The sequence below is a fragment of the Carassius auratus genome, unplaced genomic scaffold (assembly GCF_003368295.1).
Source record: "Carassius auratus strain Wakin unplaced genomic scaffold, ASM336829v1 scaf_tig00217152, whole genome shotgun sequence".
NCBI lineage: Eukaryota > Metazoa > Chordata > Actinopteri > Cypriniformes > Cyprinidae > Carassius > Carassius auratus.
In genome coordinates, this window is record NW_020528918.1 from 287,488 (window position 1) to 305,522 (window position 18,035).

The 18,035-nt window shown below is 35.6% G+C and overlaps 1 protein-coding gene across 2 annotated transcripts in view; it reads left to right on the forward strand.

Moving 5' to 3' along the window:
- The window catches only part of dnah5 (dynein, axonemal, heavy chain 5), a 179,193-nt gene extending 161,484 nt beyond the window's left edge, over positions 1 to 17,709 (forward strand). The window contains exons 70-80 of one of the 2 annotated variants that reach the window (XM_026264930.1): positions 650 to 771; positions 1,524 to 1,673; positions 3,347 to 3,592; positions 3,705 to 3,924; positions 4,135 to 4,340; positions 4,629 to 4,832; positions 6,410 to 6,625; positions 7,367 to 7,579; positions 11,638 to 11,790; positions 12,682 to 12,913; positions 16,160 to 17,709. In XM_026264930.1, coding sequence (XP_026120715.1) covers positions 650 to 771; positions 1,524 to 1,673; positions 3,347 to 3,592; positions 3,705 to 3,924; positions 4,135 to 4,340; positions 4,629 to 4,832; positions 6,410 to 6,625; positions 7,367 to 7,579; positions 11,638 to 11,790; positions 12,682 to 12,913; positions 16,160 to 16,311 — 2,114 coding nt within the window. In that variant the 3' untranslated portion in view covers positions 16,312 to 17,709. The remainder of the gene's footprint in view (positions 1 to 649; positions 772 to 1,523; positions 1,674 to 3,346; positions 3,593 to 3,704; positions 3,925 to 4,134; positions 4,341 to 4,628; positions 4,833 to 6,409; positions 6,626 to 7,366; positions 7,580 to 11,637; positions 11,791 to 12,681; positions 12,914 to 16,159) is intronic. The other variant, XM_026264931.1, reaches the window with a different exon arrangement.
- Positions 17,710 to 18,035: the final 326 nt, after the last annotated feature.

Genomic DNA, 18,035 nt, shown 5'->3' on the forward strand with positions numbered 1-18,035 from the left:
TTATTACATTCACACATTATATAGTTGCATTGCAAGGGGTTTTGCTTTAGTTTATCCAGTGAGATATGGATTACATATGTGTTGAGTATTAGCCAAAACAACAAGTTACGTGTGATCAGGAATTACTGGACATATAAGGAATAATACTGGCACTGAGCCTTTCAACTTTATACAAAGGTCAAACTAAACTCAACAACCTGGGCCTAAAAGGTCCCCCCACCAATCTTCACCGATTCACCTTTAGGTATCATCTGCGCTTGCGGATATACATTTGGGTAAAGAGACATAAGCACTGAGCAGAGAGAGAGAAAACACAGATGGGATGAGGGAGAAAAATATAGACCAAAGAGAGGGAGGGCAGGAGATAAAGAATAGACAAAATACGTCATATGTAGGAAAAACAGGAAACACACTTCATATATAAAAGAAAAACAGGAAACATCTGTGGAAGGAGCGAGTAAGAAGGGAGGAGGGATTTCAACCTCAAAGTAATATCTGACAGAGATCATGAAATAATCTAACAATTATTATTATTGTTATTATATTATAATTCTGAAAAGTCATCAACATTCAATTAGATGACAAACAAACAAATTAATAAATAATCATAATATGAACAAGGCAGGTCTGTTTTCTTGATGTTGCCCAGGAGGTGCTTCGCTAGACCTGAAGGCCTGTCCACCCAAAGCTGCAAAGTGGATCCTGGACATAACATGGCTAAACCTGGTGGAGCTGAGCAAGCTGTGGCAGTTCTCTGACATTCTAGATCAGGTGTGCAGTAAGATACTTGTACACAAATGGTCTCTAAAAAGGATCAGAAACATCCACACATGTAACACACACAGAATATCTGTCGCTTTGAGCTCCCCTTCCTCATTAAATATCTTGCTGCTCCAAATTTGCAGTAAACATGTCCATATTTTATTCATCTTGTCTACACACACAAGCACAAATACATTAACAGCAACTCACACTGATGGCTGATTGGGAGGCCATGACTGCCCGGGGGAAATTCATGCTCAATGAAGTGTGAAATGAGACATAATTTAATCACCCTCATGTTGTCCCAAACATGACTTTCTGTCTTCTATAGGACATTAAAGAATATATTTTGAGAAATTATTCATAAAAATAAGTGCTTTTTGTCCAAACAATGGATGTCAATGGTAACTAAAACTGAGTGGTTACCAACATATTTAAAATATCTATATCTGCAGAAAGTCATACAGAAGTCAAATGTAGCAGAATATTGCATTGTTGGTTGAACTATCCCTTTAAACCTATTATTGGGTCAGTAAATAATATGAGGTCATATTTTTTTGGCTCTTTTATAACAAAAAAAAACCATAAACGTATAAATTACAAAATAATCAGAAATGCTGTTTAAATTTTGATTTTAAGTTTTTAAAGTTGAATATCACCACACAGAACATGATGACTTCTCAAAACGATTTCATGTAATCGGTCCAAAAAAGTACCAGAAACATTCAAATTTGTGTATATGTGTGCATGTGTATTTACAGATTGTGCGTCATGAGAAACAGTGGAAGAGCTGGTTTGATCGAGAAGCACCAGAGGAAGAACCAATCCCAAATGCATATGACCAAGCTTTGGACTGTTTCAGACGACTGCTCCTTATTCGATCCTGGTGTCCAGATAGAACCATTGCTCAGGTATGAATGAAATCATAATGAAGCCAGTGGAACAACATTTTTATGACTGTTAAGCACTGTTCACTATGTTCTTGTTACTGTTATATATATATATATATATATATATATATATATATATATATATATATATATATATATATTAGGGCTGTCACGATATTAGATTTTTCATATCACGGTTATTGTGGCCATAAGAATTCACAATATCGATATATCGTGATATCTATAGAAACCTTGGGGTGGGGAAGATATCAGTCAAATTATTTTTTACTTTGTTTATTGATTTTTTTTTTTTCACCCAACGAGCATAATATTGATACCGATAAACGCAGGGCAAACGACTCTGGCTTTCTCCGTCTTCTTTGAAGCTCTTATGAAATAACAAGAGAGAAAATACTGTCAAGTTCAACAGTATGATGAATAAATATTAATGGTAACACTTTACAATACGATGCCATTTGTTAACATTAATGTATTAACGAACATGAATGAACAATGAACAATACATTTATTACACAATTTATTAATCTTTGTTAATGTTGATAAAAATCGAGTTATTCAATGTTCATGTTCATAGTACATTAATGTTTACAAACACAACTTGTGATTTTAACAATGCATTAGTAAATGCTGAAATTAACATGAACTAACATTAATAAATGCTGTGGAAATGTTGTTCATTATTATGTTATTTATATATTAACTAATGTAATTAACTAATGTTAACTAATGAACCTTATTGAAGAATGACCACAGATGAGGCATTAAGTGCATGGCACTGTGACCAACTTAACATTTTACAGAGTTTAATGTAGCAATGTGGTAGCTCAGTTTTTCAAGATCCGTTTTAATCGTGTAACTGTTCATAGATTTGAACAAAGAAAGAAATGAAGTGTTACTACGCACAGGCCGTATTGATTGCAAATACAAAAATAAGATGAGTAAAGAAAACGCGGTACTTATTAAAATAATCACCCTTTACTTAAGTATATGAACACAGAAAACTGTTAATAGGTTATATAATATTTCCCAGTCTATGACTAGTAAAATAATAACAACTTACTTATGAACTTATGAAAACAGCTCTCCTCAGAGTAGCTGCGACTGCTGCATCTTCTTGTGTGACAGGTGTCATAGGTGTATATATATATATTTAAATCAGATGACAGCAAAACTTTAAATGAATTGAGTTGAATAATATTGTCTTCAGTAGAGCTTCCTTTTAACTAGTTTCATAATTGAACTCTGCAACAATGGCAGTGCTACTGAACTGAACCAAATCAACTTCGAACTAAATTTAGCTGAATGATGTCTCTATTGTTTTTCTTCTTTTTTAGATGAATGCTATTTGTAATTTATGGACTTTGTAAGATCAACACTTCCATTGAACTGAAATAAATCAACACTGAACTGACTTGTCTTGAGTAATGATACTGAGCTGTTTTTTCATAATTAATGAACTTCACAAATGAATCAACATTGCACTAACTTAAGCTGATTAATCTTTTGTAGAGCTGCTTTACAGCTACAATTTAAGTTTCTTTATAATGGCTGAATTTTGCCATTTCTGGAAAGCTGCTTTGAAAAAATCAGCATTGTATATAGCACCACATAATACATGTGATGAGTTTTAATGGCTTCAGCCTAATTAATGTTTTCCAATGTGTAATTGATAGGCACGAAAGTACATCATGCTCTCAATGGGGGAGAGATATGCTGAGGGAGTGATTCTGGACCTGGAGAAGACCTGGGAGGAGTCGGACCCTCGCACTCCTCTGATTTGCTTCCTGTCCATGGGATCAGACCCAACAGACTCAATCATAGCCCTGGGTAAACGACAGAGAATTGAAACTCGTTACGTCTCAATGGGACAAGGGCAGGAAGTTCATGCACGCAAACTTTTACAGCACTCCATGGCTAATGTATGTACATGCTCAAACATTTTTGATGTTGAAAGTGCTTCTTTAACAGTAATAAGTCATTCATATGATAACGTGCTTTGTTTTGTTTATGTATTTATTTATTTTCTGTTAGGGAGGCTGGGCTTTACTTCAAAACTGTCATCTGGGTCTGCATTTTATGGATGAACTCATGGATACAATCACAGAGACGGACAGCGTTCATGACACCTTCAGACTGTGGATGACCACTGAGGTCCACAGACACTTTCCTATCACTCTCCTGCAGATGTCAATCAAATTTACAAATGAGCCTCCTCAGGGACTGAAAGCTGGAATTAAGAGGACTTATGCAGGTGAGCCTGGCATCTTTGGATATTTAGTCTTTCTTCCGCTTCCGCTTCTACATTAATAGAGCTATCAAAATCTGGGGTGGATGATTATTTATAGAGAAGCATCTTAATTCAAAGATTAAAGATCAGCCAGTTTCATGAATAAAAGTTTGTGTGGAATGCGTTAATAATAAGAAAGTCTTGAAATTGGTAGTGCCTTATAATATCTTCCAGGTATCAGTCAGGATCTTCTGGATGTGAGTAACATGGTCCAATGGAGAGCCATGTTGTACGGTGTGGCATTCCTCCATTCCACTGTCCAAGAGAGGCGAAAATATGGACCTTTAGGTTGGAACATTCCATATGAGTTCAACCAGGCAGACTTCAATGCAACAATACAGTTTGTCCAGAATCACCTGGATGATATAGACATCAAGAAGGTGAGAGTTGCATTATGGAGCAGCTATGTTGCTGGCTTTACAATTATAGAATAGAAATTAAATCCCATTCCAAAAAAATTTTGTTCAATCTGTACTGAGATTTAAAGATATTCTATAATTATACAACTTTAATATTGTCACATGAACACAAAGCAACTCAGTAATTTGAAGTAATAATGAATTATGTGGATTCTTGTCAAATGTCTTTTCTTTTATGTTGCCAAAATAGACTTAGCACTTGGCATTTAAATTTTATTAAGTATTATAACTGAATATGTATTTTTACAGGGTGTGTCCTGGAACACTGTACGATACATGATCGGCGAGATCCAGTATGGTGGTAGGGTGACTGATGACTATGACAAGCGTCTCTTGAACACGTTTGCAAAGGTGTGGTTCAATGAGAACATGTTCAGCCCTGATTTCAACTTTTACAAAGGCTACACTATTCCCAGATGCAATAATGTGGACCAATATCTCCAATATGTGCAGGTAAGATAAAAGGTTCCAATGAAACTGCTCAGTTGGTCCCTTTAGAATTAGTATTGTTAGTTATACAGGTTTTGTCACTAATTAGAGATGAGAGATTGAGGTGAGACAATGTGTTGGCAGATAGACAGTGGTGGTGTATTACAACACTGTGGGCTGTTGGCTGGAAGAAGTGGCACCAGTAAACATTTACAGTAAAAATCAGCCAATACAAGATTCAAGACACAGTATACTGAGTACAAGTGTAAAAAAACAACAACAAAAAACAATACTCATAATAAAATAATAAAGAAATTAAAAATAAACTGCATACTGCATACAAAAATGTATATGTATATGTATATGTATGTATGTATATATGTATGTATGTATATATATATGTATGTATATATATATATATATATATATATTCCAGTATAAAAAAGGCCTATCTTTTGTCAATTGTAATGTACCGTAATCTGTATGCATAAACCATAAAGCTGATTCATCAGCACTTGTCATGTAAGGCAGTGGCATCCTCGTGAGAGAAATAGCACAGCTGCCGGTCGAGTATGCCTGATCTTTATTCTATATGAGCTGATTTTGATGGATGTTTTTAGCCCCAAATCACAGCACAGGATGTTTCTTTCTGACTCAATGTCAACCACAGTTCCAGGACACAGTCTGTGCACTCACTCATACATGCCACAGCATTGTTCAGTGTGTAGCACACAACGTTCTTATCACCATTAGTGAATGAAACCACATACAAAAGCTCCTTGAGAAACATGCAAGACATTTTGCTTAAATAAAGAAAAGGGTGGGGGGAGGGGGTTATCCTAGCTTTCATTCAGCTGTGCATCTCTCTAATCACATTTGTTGAGTTGAAATTATGATGAATGTATGTATAATGCGAGATGACTTGTATAGCTGGTACACAACACTGTATGCATGTATTAATCAACTAATAAACAACTTTAATCATGATTTATTTTCAAAAATGATGAGAGATGTGGGAAAACATGCATCAGTTTATCAAAACTGATACAAGATGCTTTAGATTTCATTACACTCAAAAAATAGTAATACAAATTAATAATAATATTCATGCAGGCATAGTTTAATTATTTGCATCTTTTAATTTTATATTAATTTTAAAGTATGAACATGGTTTAAAATATGGAAAATTCAGTTTGAAATAAACTGGATTTACTGATGATAAATTCATTTTCTGGTTATTGTGTACCTCGCGTCCATTTAGCACATTTTCTTTATTAGTACTATTAAAAAAATTGCATTCAAAAATGTGTGAAGTGTTTGCAAAGTGATGACAAAAGATGCATGATGGGGGAGTTTGCTGCTGCAGCAGACAGACAGTAGATTGAATGGGAGATTACAGGGATTCATGCAATTTTTTATTATGTTTTTAGACCCTTCTAGACAGACAGACAGACAGACAGACAGACAGACAGACAGACAGACAGACAGACAGACAGACAGACAGACAGACAGACAGATAGATAGATAGATAGATAGATAGATAGATAGATAGATAGATAGATAGATAGATAGATTGAACTTGATCTCTTTCTCTCCTGCAGGGTCTCCCCACATATGACACCCCTGAGGTGTTCGGTCTCCACCCAAATGCAGATATAACCTACCAAAGCAAACTCGCCAAGGATGTACTAGACAATATTCTGAGCATCCAACCAAAGGACAGCTCCAGTGGAGGCGGTGAGACCAGGGAGGCAATCGTGGGTCGGCTAGCAGATGACATGCTGGAAAAACTGCCTCCAGATTTTGTACCATCTGAGGTAAAGCTTCAGATGGGGCAAAAATGATGCAGCAAAATTTTGTATGGTTGATGAAGAGCTCAGAGCCCAATGGTAGCAAATGGCCTTTGCTGTCTGGAGCTCGAGTCCTGAGGAGACATTCTCCGGGTTGACGGATGGAAGTCACAGACTGCCTGCACTAATGCATTTGTCTTTTTTTTGAGGCTCACAAATGTTCTCACACCAAATTGCAGGTTCTAATTAGAGTCAATAGAGTGAGTTGCTACATGTAAATACTTTTTTTTTTTTTTTTTTGACGGTAAATTGAATTCTGAAGTGTTTGTGTACAGTCTCTATTGGTCATGGCAGCAGAACAACATATAATTTATGGAGATGAGTTTTACAACTTCAGACGGACTGTATTAACAAGCACTTTTGATATTTAAAAGAGCCGAGATCATGGTGGTGAATCGTAAACTATAACAATAATAAACTATGCTAGATTTGAGTAGTCTGCTGCATCCTCAAAAACCTGGAACAAACTGGGGAACTGCAACCATGCAAATTACATCAGATTCATTGCATATTAATCTGCTGGTGGAGACAATAATAAATATTAGTATATTTGTTATTGTCTCCACCAGCAGATTAATAATAAATAATACCTTAATTGAACTGGATGCTAAAATAATGCAAATATCTTAAACAATGCTATGCAATGCAATGCTGTCTTAGTAGAATTTAAATCCTTTGTTATTCATTCAGATTTCATCATTTATCCAGGTCAGAGAGAGATTGATGAGCATGGGTCCCCTTCAGCCAATGAACATTTTCCTGCGGCAGGAGATTGATCGCATGCAGAGAGTGATTGTTCTGGTCAGAAACACGCTGAGTGACCTTAAGCTGGCCATTGATGGAACCATCATTATGAGTGAGAACCTGCGAGATGCACTGGACTGCATGTATGATGCCCGAATACCTGCACGCTGGAAAAAGGTTACAGATTGTTTGTTGCCTTTGTGATAATGTGTAATGTGTTGGACACACAATGTACACAAAAAAAAAACATGAGCGCTTCACTTGTTTCTGCTTGCACATTTCATTTAATTTCATATGAATATACACACACACATACACACATATATATCTGTGACTGTCGAGCAGGTCCATTTTACTATTTTTAAATAGCATATTTAAACAAATCTAAATGGAAATTGGATATAATAATAAATAGGATGTAATAATAATTATTATAGATTTGAGTGAGTGACATACAGCCAAGTATGGTGACCCATACTCAGAATTTGTGCTCTGCATTTAATCTATCCAAAGTGCACACACACAGCAGTGAACACACACCCAGAGCAGTGGGCAGCCATTTATGCTTCGGCACCTGGGGAGCAGTTGGGGGTTCAGTGCCCCCGAAGTCATGGTTTTGCCAGCCCAAGATTCGAACCCACAACCCTAGGGTTAGGAGTCAAACTCTCTAATCACTAGGCCATGACTTCCCCACAACTCATATATACATATAAATATATACACACAGTACAGACCAAAAGTTTGGACACACCTTCTCATTCAAAGAGTTTTTTTTTATTTTCATGACTATGAAAATTGTAGATTCACACTGAAGGCATCAAAACTATAAATTAACACATGTGGAATTATATATGGAAATAAATACATAGCAAAAAAGTGTGAAACAACTGAAAATGTCATATTCTAGGTTCTTCAAAGTAGCCACCTTTTGCTTTGATTACTGCTTTGCACACTCTAGGCATTCTCTTGATGAGCTTCAAGAGGTAGTCACCTGAAATGGTCTTCCAACAGTCTTGAAGGAGTTCCCCGAGAGATGCTTAGCACTTGTTGGCCCTTTTGCCTTCAGTCTGCGGTCCAGCTCACCCCTAAACCATCTCGATTGGGTTCAGGTCCGGTGACTGTGGAGGCCAGGTCATCTGGCGCAGCAACCCATCACTCTCCTTCTTAACCAAATAGCCCTTGATGCTTTCAGTGTGACTCTACAATTTTCATAGTCATGAAAATAAAAAAAACTCTTTGAATGAGAAGGTGTGTCCAAACTTTTGGTCTGTACTATATATATATATATATATATATATATATATATATATATATATATATATATATATCCTGTTTATTATTAGATTTTTTTAAATATGCTATAAATTTTTTTTTGCTATTTCAAAAAGTGAAACTTGTATATTATATTCATTCATTACACACAGACTGATATATTTCAGATGCTTATTTCTTTTAATTTTGATGATTAAAACTGACTGAAAATCCCAAATTCAGTATCTCAGAAAATTAGGATATTAATTAAGACCAATACAAGAAAAGGATTTTTAGAAATCTTGGAGAACTAAAATATATGATCATGAAAAGTATGAGCATGTACAGCACTCAATACTTAGTTGGGGCTCCTTTTGCCTGAATTACGGCAGCAATGCGGTGTGGCATTGAGTCGATCAGTCTGTGGCACTGCTCAGGTGTTATGAGAGCCCAGGTTGCTTTGATAGTGGCCTTCAAGCTCTTCTGCATTCTTGGGTCTGGCATATTGCATCATCCTCTTCCCAATACCCCATAGATTTTCTATGGGGTTAAGGTCAGGCTGGCCAATTAAGACTGCAGTGGGTAACTTTTGACGCTCTAGCGGTTAATAAACAGAACTTCTTGCGTCTTGCGGAAGAACATCGTAGCTGGAACTACTTCTCTCTGTTTATGTCTATGAAGAATCACAAAGGTACTGGGTTACTCCGCCACGGTACCCCAGAAGCAATCTAAAATAGTCAGAATATAAACACTTATTATAGGTGCACCCTAGTGATTCAGGACAAGCTAAAAACACGGTTTGGAAAATGGATTCATGGTGTACTCGCTTATTACATACATTTTTCTACATTTTGAACACAAACAAAGTTACGGACCGCAGCTCTGATAGATTGTTTCTTAACGGCAGCGATGTATTTCTGCAAATGGCAATAGGACCACTGAGAGGAGCCAGAGGAGCTTGATTTTTTCACAGATTATCTGTCTCATATTCTACTGTCAGGACATAATGACAGGTTTAACAAATATGTAAAAAATATATTTTTACAAAAGTTACCTACTGCAGCTTTAAGAACAGGGATACCATGGTCCTTAAACCAGGTACTGGTAGCTTTGCCACTGTGTGCAGGTGCCAAGCCTTGTCGGAAAATGTAATCTGCATCTCCATAAAGTTGGTCAGCAGCAGGAAGAATGAAGTGCTCTAAAACTTCCTGGTATACGGCTGTCTTGAACTTGGACCTCAGAAAACACAGTGGACCAACACCAGCAGATGACATGGCACTGACTGTCATCTGCTTTACACTGAATCTCAAGCCATGTGGATTGTGTGCCTATCCTCTCTTCCTCCAGAATCTGGGACCCTGATATCCAAAGGAAATACAAAATTCACTTACATCAGAGAAAGTCCTTTTTGTCTTTAGATGCTTCTGAGGCTGTCTGTTGTTCAAGAGTTGCTTGGCACAAGGAATCCGACAGCTGCCTGAAACCCATGTCTTGCATACGTCTGTGCTTAGTGGTTCTTGAAACACTGACTCCAATTGCAGTCCACTGTTTGTGAATCTCCCCCACATTTTTGAATGGGTTTTGTTTCACAATCCTCTCCAGGGTGCTGTTATCCCTATTGCTTTGTACAGTTTTTTCTACCACATCTTTTCCTTCCCTTCGCCTCTCTATTAATGTGCTTGGACACAGAGCTCTGTGAACAGCCAGCCTCTTTTGTAATGACCTATTGTGTCCTGCCCTCTTTGTGCAAGGTGTCAGTGGTCATCTTTTGGACAACTGTCAAGTCAGCAGTCTTCCCCATGATTGTGTAGCCTACAAAACTAAACTGAGAGACCATTTAAAGGCTTTGCAGGTGTTGAGTTAATTAGCTGATTAGAGTGTGGCACCATGTGTCAATATTGAATTTTCAGAGGTAATGAATTTGGGATTTTCCTTAGTTGTCAGTTATAATCATCAAAATTAAAAGAAATAAACATTTGAAATGTAAAAGTCTGTTTGAATGAATCAATATAATATTAAATTTTCACTTTTTGAATGGAATTAATGAAATAAATTAACTTTTTGATGATATTCTAATTAGATGACAAGTATGTACATATCCAGTAAAGCCAATAAAAAAAAATAAAAAAAATTCACTGTGTCTTTAACAGATCCTGACAGCAGTTTTTCTTTAATGCCAAAAGAGGGTTTGTGCTGGCACAAGCTGTTAGCAAATCAGTCCATAACTCTTTTTTTTTTTTTTTTGGATAATCTATGTCATTTTAAAAAATTAAAGGATTTAAAGGGTTAGTTCCTCGAAAAATCATAATTATTTTATTAAAAACTCACCCTCATGTCGTTCCTAACCCGTGAGACCTCCGATATTCTTTGGAACACTGTTTAAGATATTTTAGATTTAGTCCAAGAGCTCTTAGTCCCTCCATTGTGTGTATTGTATACTTTCCATGTCCAGAAAGGTAAGAAAAACATCATCAAAGTAGTCCATGTTACATCAGAGGGTCAGTTAGAATTTTTTGAAAATACATCTTGGTTCAAAAATAGCAAAAACTACTAATTTATTCATCATTGTCTTCTCTTCCGTGTCTGTTGTGAGAGAGTTCAAAACACAGCAGTTTTGTGACAAATGACTTAAGCTGTTAACTTTTTTAATGTGGCTGACACTCCCTCTGAGTTAAAACAAACCAATATCCCAGAGTAATTCATTTACTCAAACAGTACACTGACTGAACTGCTGTGAAGAGAGAACTGAAGATGAACACAGAGCCGAGCCAGATAAGTGTCAGCCACATTAAAAAAGTTAACAGCTTAAGTCATTTGTGGATTAATGCGTATTGGAGACGCGAACTGTTTAAAACGATTCAGTTCGATTTGGTGAACTGGTTCAAAAAGATCCGGTTACATCGAATGATTCGTTCGAGAACCGGATGTCAAAAACTGCTTTGTTTTGAACTCTCTCACAATAGACAGTGTGTGTGTGTATGCAGGCCTCCTGGGCTTCCACCACTCTGGGGTTTTGGTTCACAGAGTTGCTGGAGCGGAACCGACAATTCCACTCATGGGTTTTTGATGGACGACCCAACTGCTTTTGGATGACAGGCTTCTTCAACCCACAGGGGTTCCTGACAGCTATGAGACAGGTGGGTAACTTACACTTGTACTCATTCCCTTCCTGATGTCTTGAGCTAATATATATATATATATATATATATATATATATATATATATATATATATATATATATATATATATATATATATATATATATATATATATATATATATAGTATTATTTGTAGGGGGGGGGGTTAAAGTAAAATACGTTTTTAGAATAATTCTATAAACATTACCTTATTGTACACTTGTGTTTTTGCTGTGAAACCTTTTATGATAAATGTTAGAATAACTTTTTAGATTTCAAGATGAACACTTAGGTTTACTTGGATATCCATACTTTTTTTTTTTTTTTTTTTTTTTTTAATTCATGATAAAATCAGGCTTATGAAGAACATTTATTTGTTTCTCAGTCAACATTGCATTGCATTGCATTATATGTTTTGGTCCCACAGTATGACCTTTGGTCATAAAACTCAGCATTCAAATACCATCTTTATAAGATATGTTATTTGGATATATGCATTTTATGTTGTCTGTTATACTGTTATACATGTTTTAATGATTTACCTTCTGGTTATAGAAATATTAGCAACTACACCAAATATGCTCAATTTGGGCCTCTTATATGATTATTTTAATTAAAATTAGGCACCTGTCCTGTTTTCTTTTCTCAGCTGTGTTTCTGTGCCAACACCTGCACCTTTGAGAATAAATTTAAAGAAAAAACCCAGATGCTTCATATACTTTTAAAACAACAATACATTTTGTGTGAATTATATTGAATTGCTTATTATATTATTTTATACTCCTATTCAGTTAGGATATGATTGATAGATGGGTGTGAGATTTTTCATTCATCTTGAGTGATTCAATATTAAGTTACAAGCATTACATGTTAATCATTTAACTTGACAGGAGATCACTCGTGCTAACAAGGGGTGGGCGCTGGACCGTATGGTTCTGTGTAATGAAGTTACAAAATGGATGAAGGATGACATCACACAGCCTCCTGCAGGGGGGGTGTATGTTTACGGTCTCTACCTGGAAGGGGCAGGCTGGGACCGCAGAAACTGCAGGCTCATTGATTCCAAACCCAAAGTACTGTTTGAGATGATGCCTGTGGTCAGGATGTACGCAGAGAACAATGGTATTTTTTTTCCTTTCATTTTTGCTGATTTTATACACATGAACTAAAATAATTATTTCAATATGCCAGACAGAGTATATTTAATTTATTTTTAGGTAATGTAACAGTCTCTACTAATATTGGCACCCCTGGTAAATATGAACAGAAGTAAAGGAGAATATTAAAAAAAATTCATTACAAAAACATAGCTTTTAATTAAAGTAAATTATTGCAAATAAATAAATAAATCCCAAACAGAGAGCTTTTTACACTGTGCTTAACCCTATCATCATTCTAAACCTGCTTTTAACCCCAGGTAAAGGTACATTTCACACATTAAAGGTACATTTCACACATTAGTGGGGATTAGCACTGCTTTTTATCCAGGGTTATGAAACCCTGCTTTTGCTTTTGCAGTGTTAACCCTGCAGTGTGGTGACGAATTTATACATTGCGAAATGATGAAGTAGTATGTTACAGCTAGATGCTTAGCAACGAACAAAATGTTAAAATCTTAACTTTACTGTCCACCAAAGAGTTAATTCATTAAAATCTTTAGTTTAATACTCCTCCTTTAATACTCCTCATATGAATGTCTGCATCTATCAATTTAGACAGTTTGCAAGAATGCTTAACGTCTGTGGTATGAAAATGATCGTTGATGCTGCTGGAGTGAATGAAACTTTCAGCTCTAATAAGCATTTCAGGACTTGTCTCTTCCACTTAATTTGACACTTTAGAAAGTTAATAAACTAGGTTGTTTTAGTTTAGGCTCAGTTAAGTGTATCAACTTATTTACAAAAGATCTGAAATAATTTTGGTTTATTTTTCTATTTTTATTTATAGCAATATCTGGCAACACTGCACTCTCTCTCTCTCTCTCTCTCTCTCTCTCTCTCTCTCTCTTTCTCTCTCTCTCTCTCTCTCTCTCTCTCTCTCTCTCTATATATATATATATATATATATATATATATATATATATATATATATATATATTCATCTTTATTTGACCCTTTATATCTAGCACTTTCTAGTCTACTTTATCTTTATTTTTTATAAAAAAAATATTAACAAAAAACATTAGCTTTCTATTTTTTCTATTCTACTTGTTTTTCTTTGTGTGTGTATGTATACAGTATTGTTCAAAATAATAGCAGTACAATGTGACTAACCAGAATAATCAAGGTTTTTCGTATATTTTTTTATTGCTACGTGGCAAACAAGTTACCAGTAGGTTCAGTAGATTCTCAGAAAACAAATGAGACCCAGTATTCATGATATGCACGCTCTTAAGGCTGTGCAATTGGGCAATTAGTTGAATTAGTTGAAAGGGGTGTGTTCAAAAAAATAGCAGTGTGGCATTCAATCACTGAGGTCATCAATTTTGTGAAGAAACAGGTGTGAATCAGGTGGCCCCTATTTAAGGATGAAGCCAACACTTGTTGAACATGCATTTGAAAGCTGAGGAAAATGGGTCGTTCAAGACATTGTTCAGAAGAACAGCGTACTTTGATTAAAAAGTTGATTAGAGAGGGGAAAACCTATAAAGAGGTGCAAAAAATGATAGGCTGTTCAGCTAAAATGATCTCCAATGCCTTAAAATGGAGAGCAAAACCAGAGATACGTGGAAGAAAACGGAAGACAACCATCAAAATGGATAGAAGAATAACCAGAATGGCAAAGGCTCAGCCAATGATCACCTCCAGGATGATCAAAGACAGTCTGGAGTTACCTGTAAGTACTGTGACAGTTAGAAGACGTCTGTGTGAAGCTAATCTATTTTCAAGAATCCCCCGCAAAGTCCCTCTGTTAAAAAAAAAGGCATGTGCAGAAGAGGTTACAATTTGCCAAAGAACACATCAACTGGCCTAAAGAGAAATGGAGGAACATTTTGTGGACTGATGAGAGTAAAATTGTTCTTTTTGGGTCCAAGGGCCACAGGCAGTTTGTGAGACGACCCCCAAACTCTGAATTCAAGCCACAGTACACAGTGAAGACAGTGAAGCATGGAGGTGCAAGCATCATGATATGGGCATGTTTCTCCTACTATGGTGTGGGGCCTATTTATCGCATACCAGGGATCATGGATCAGTTTGCATATGTTAAAATACTTGAAGAGGTCATGTTGCCCTATGCTGAAGAGGACATGCCCTTGAAATGGTTGTTTCAACAAGACAATGACCCAAAACACACTAGTAAACGGGCAAAGTCTTGGTTCCAAACCAACAAAATTAATGTTATGGAGTGGCCAGCCCAATCTCCAGACCTTAATCCAATTGAGAACTTGTGGGGTGATATCAAAAATGCTGTTTCTGAAGCAAAACCAAGAAATGTGAATGAATTGTGGAATGTTGTTAAAGAATCATGGAGTGGAATAACAGCTGAGAGGTGCCACAAGTTGGTTGACTCCATGCCACCCAGATGTCAAGCAGTTTTAAAAAACTGTGGTCATACAACTAAATATTAGTTTAGTGATTCACAGGATTGCTAAATCCCAGAAAAAAAAAATGTTTGTACAAAATAGTTTTGAGTTTGTACAGTCAAAGGTAGACACTGCTATTTTTTTGAACACACCCCTTTCAACTAATTGCCCAATTGCACAGCCTTAAGAGCGTGCATATCATGAATGCTGGGTCTTGTTTGTTTTCTGACAATCTACTGAACCTACTGGTAACTTGTTTGCCACGTAGCAATAAAAAATATACTAAAAACCTTGATTATTCTGGTTAGTCACATTGTACTGCTATTATTTTGAACAATACTGTATATATATATATATATATATATATATATATATATATATATATATATATATATATATATATATATATATATATATTAACTGAATGGTTGACGGGTGACAATAGTTGTGGAATACTTTTAATTTGATTATTTATTTTATTTTATTGTATTTTATTTAATGGATTTTACTTTTATAACATTTTATATTTTATTAAATGCAACATTAAAAGCTAAACACCAAAGACATTTTATGTTTACTAAGTGTGCCAATATGTAGGCAATTTATGTTTATTTCCAGTGGGTGAATTGTTTTTTTTTTAGCCTAAATTAATGTGATTGGGGCTAATTTAATCTATACAGTGGATTAACATTTGCAAGTAAGAGTTTTGCCTTATACACATATATTATGTTTTTTTTTGTTTTTGTTTTTTTTTGTTTTTTTAAACTTTCCAGAATAAAAATAAAAGTATATATGTTTTTAAAACATGCAAAACCTCATTGCTAACTTACTGTATCTTTCCTAAGGTGTCAAAGATCCTCGCTTGTACTCATGTCCAATATATAAAAAGCCTGTTCGAACAGACCTGAACAACATTGCAGCTGTTGACCTGAGAACCAGTCACCCTCCAGAATACTGGATCCTAAGAGGAGTGGCTCTCCTGTGTGACGTAAAATAATAGTCTTTTAAAATAAATGTATACAAATGTAGATGTCTTTCTGATATCTTTCTGTATTTTAACTGATGATTACCCTGAACACCTGAATAAATATGCATAGTGCTACAAACAGCTGTGCATGTTTAAGACCCTTAGAATCACAGCAAGAGTGCTGACATCTAAACTTGTAAATCTATCATAAATATAATCATCATATAGTTTTCTGAGTGCCTCTCAAGAGCATCTGCTGGTTCTCGTCTTTAAATGCATAAACATTTGGATTAAAAGACAAATGTAAGCCTGCTGATTAAGAGCCCAGTTAAACATCCAAGTCAAATGAAATATGAAAAATGACAAGGCTATTGATTCCCCAAAGTTAGCGTACAGAGCTTTTACATGATGAAGATCATCTGACAAAAACAAATCCAAATCTCTTGAATTTTAAATAATACAATTTTGTCCATGCAGCAAACAATTTCTTTGTGAAGTGTGCTTTAATTTGAAGTGTCAGATACAGGGAATGACTGCTTAAGAGATTTACATTTGTGATACAGGCCCCAGGAAAATAGAATACTTTTTTATGCTGTTTGTAAGGACAGTTTACAATTAGAAATCTTGAAATCAATGGTTTTGTATCATTTTACCATTTAAATTTTGTAATTTCTCATTGAAATTGGATTTAATTAAATGATCTTGTAAGCATCTTGTGATTGTCCAGACTGAGCCATTGAGCCCTTTCTCTGTTGAGTTTGCATGTTCTTTGTTGTCATGGATTTCCATGGGTTTCCCCCACAAGTGTCTGTGAGGGACTATCCAGAGGTTTTTCTTGCTTATGTTCTGAGTTCCCTGTGACCCTACTTATGATGAAAATGGATAAATATAGTGTCTAACTTCTTACTCACTTAATTTATGCACAGTTTAGAACCAGAGACACACAGCCACCAACTCTATAAAGCCTTCTGTATCATATTAGATACAGATATTGTCATTTGTATATTGTCATTCACTGTCTACATATTTGTATTTTTTATTCTTTTATTATGTGTTTTATGTTCTGTCGCTGTCATTCTGTTGTACTGCGGAGCTTCTGTCACGAAAACAAATTCCTCGTATGTGTAAATATACCTGGCAATAAAGCTCATTCTGATTCTGATTCTGATATTTCTAAGGTCTCTAAAGTTTCAACATGATCAAACCTTGGCTAAAAAACGTCCTGGTTCCCTTTCAGTCAGTCACATTCTATGTTACGTCAGAAAGAGACTGACGAATGGGGATCTCGCCCGAGAGCACAATCACCTTCGAGTGATACAAAACGAGCCAAGGACAACAAAGGGGACTCCCTTTACACAGGAGATGCAAGTACTTACCTCCAGACTCTGATTTGTACTGGTGTATCTAATATATTTTTAACCTCATTGAGGAACTCAATGCGATGGCTAATTACGTGGTTGATGGTTGTTCATGTCTATGCAATTTAATGTATTGCTGTAAACTTGGGATTCCAGATTTCCATTCTCTTAAACTAATCTTTCCTTAACTTTCGATCTTCCTGCAACTTGTGTGAATGTGTGAGTGCGTGTGTTTATGTGTTAGATTAGTTTATATGTCTTAGATTTATCTAATAAAGCCTTATTCATATTGAAAAGAGAAGTATCTTGTGTTTTGTGCTTACAAGTTAATGTCTTAAACTGCCGATCTTGTTACTGTGCTAATTGATAGTGTTTTAACTATAGTTTGGATATTAA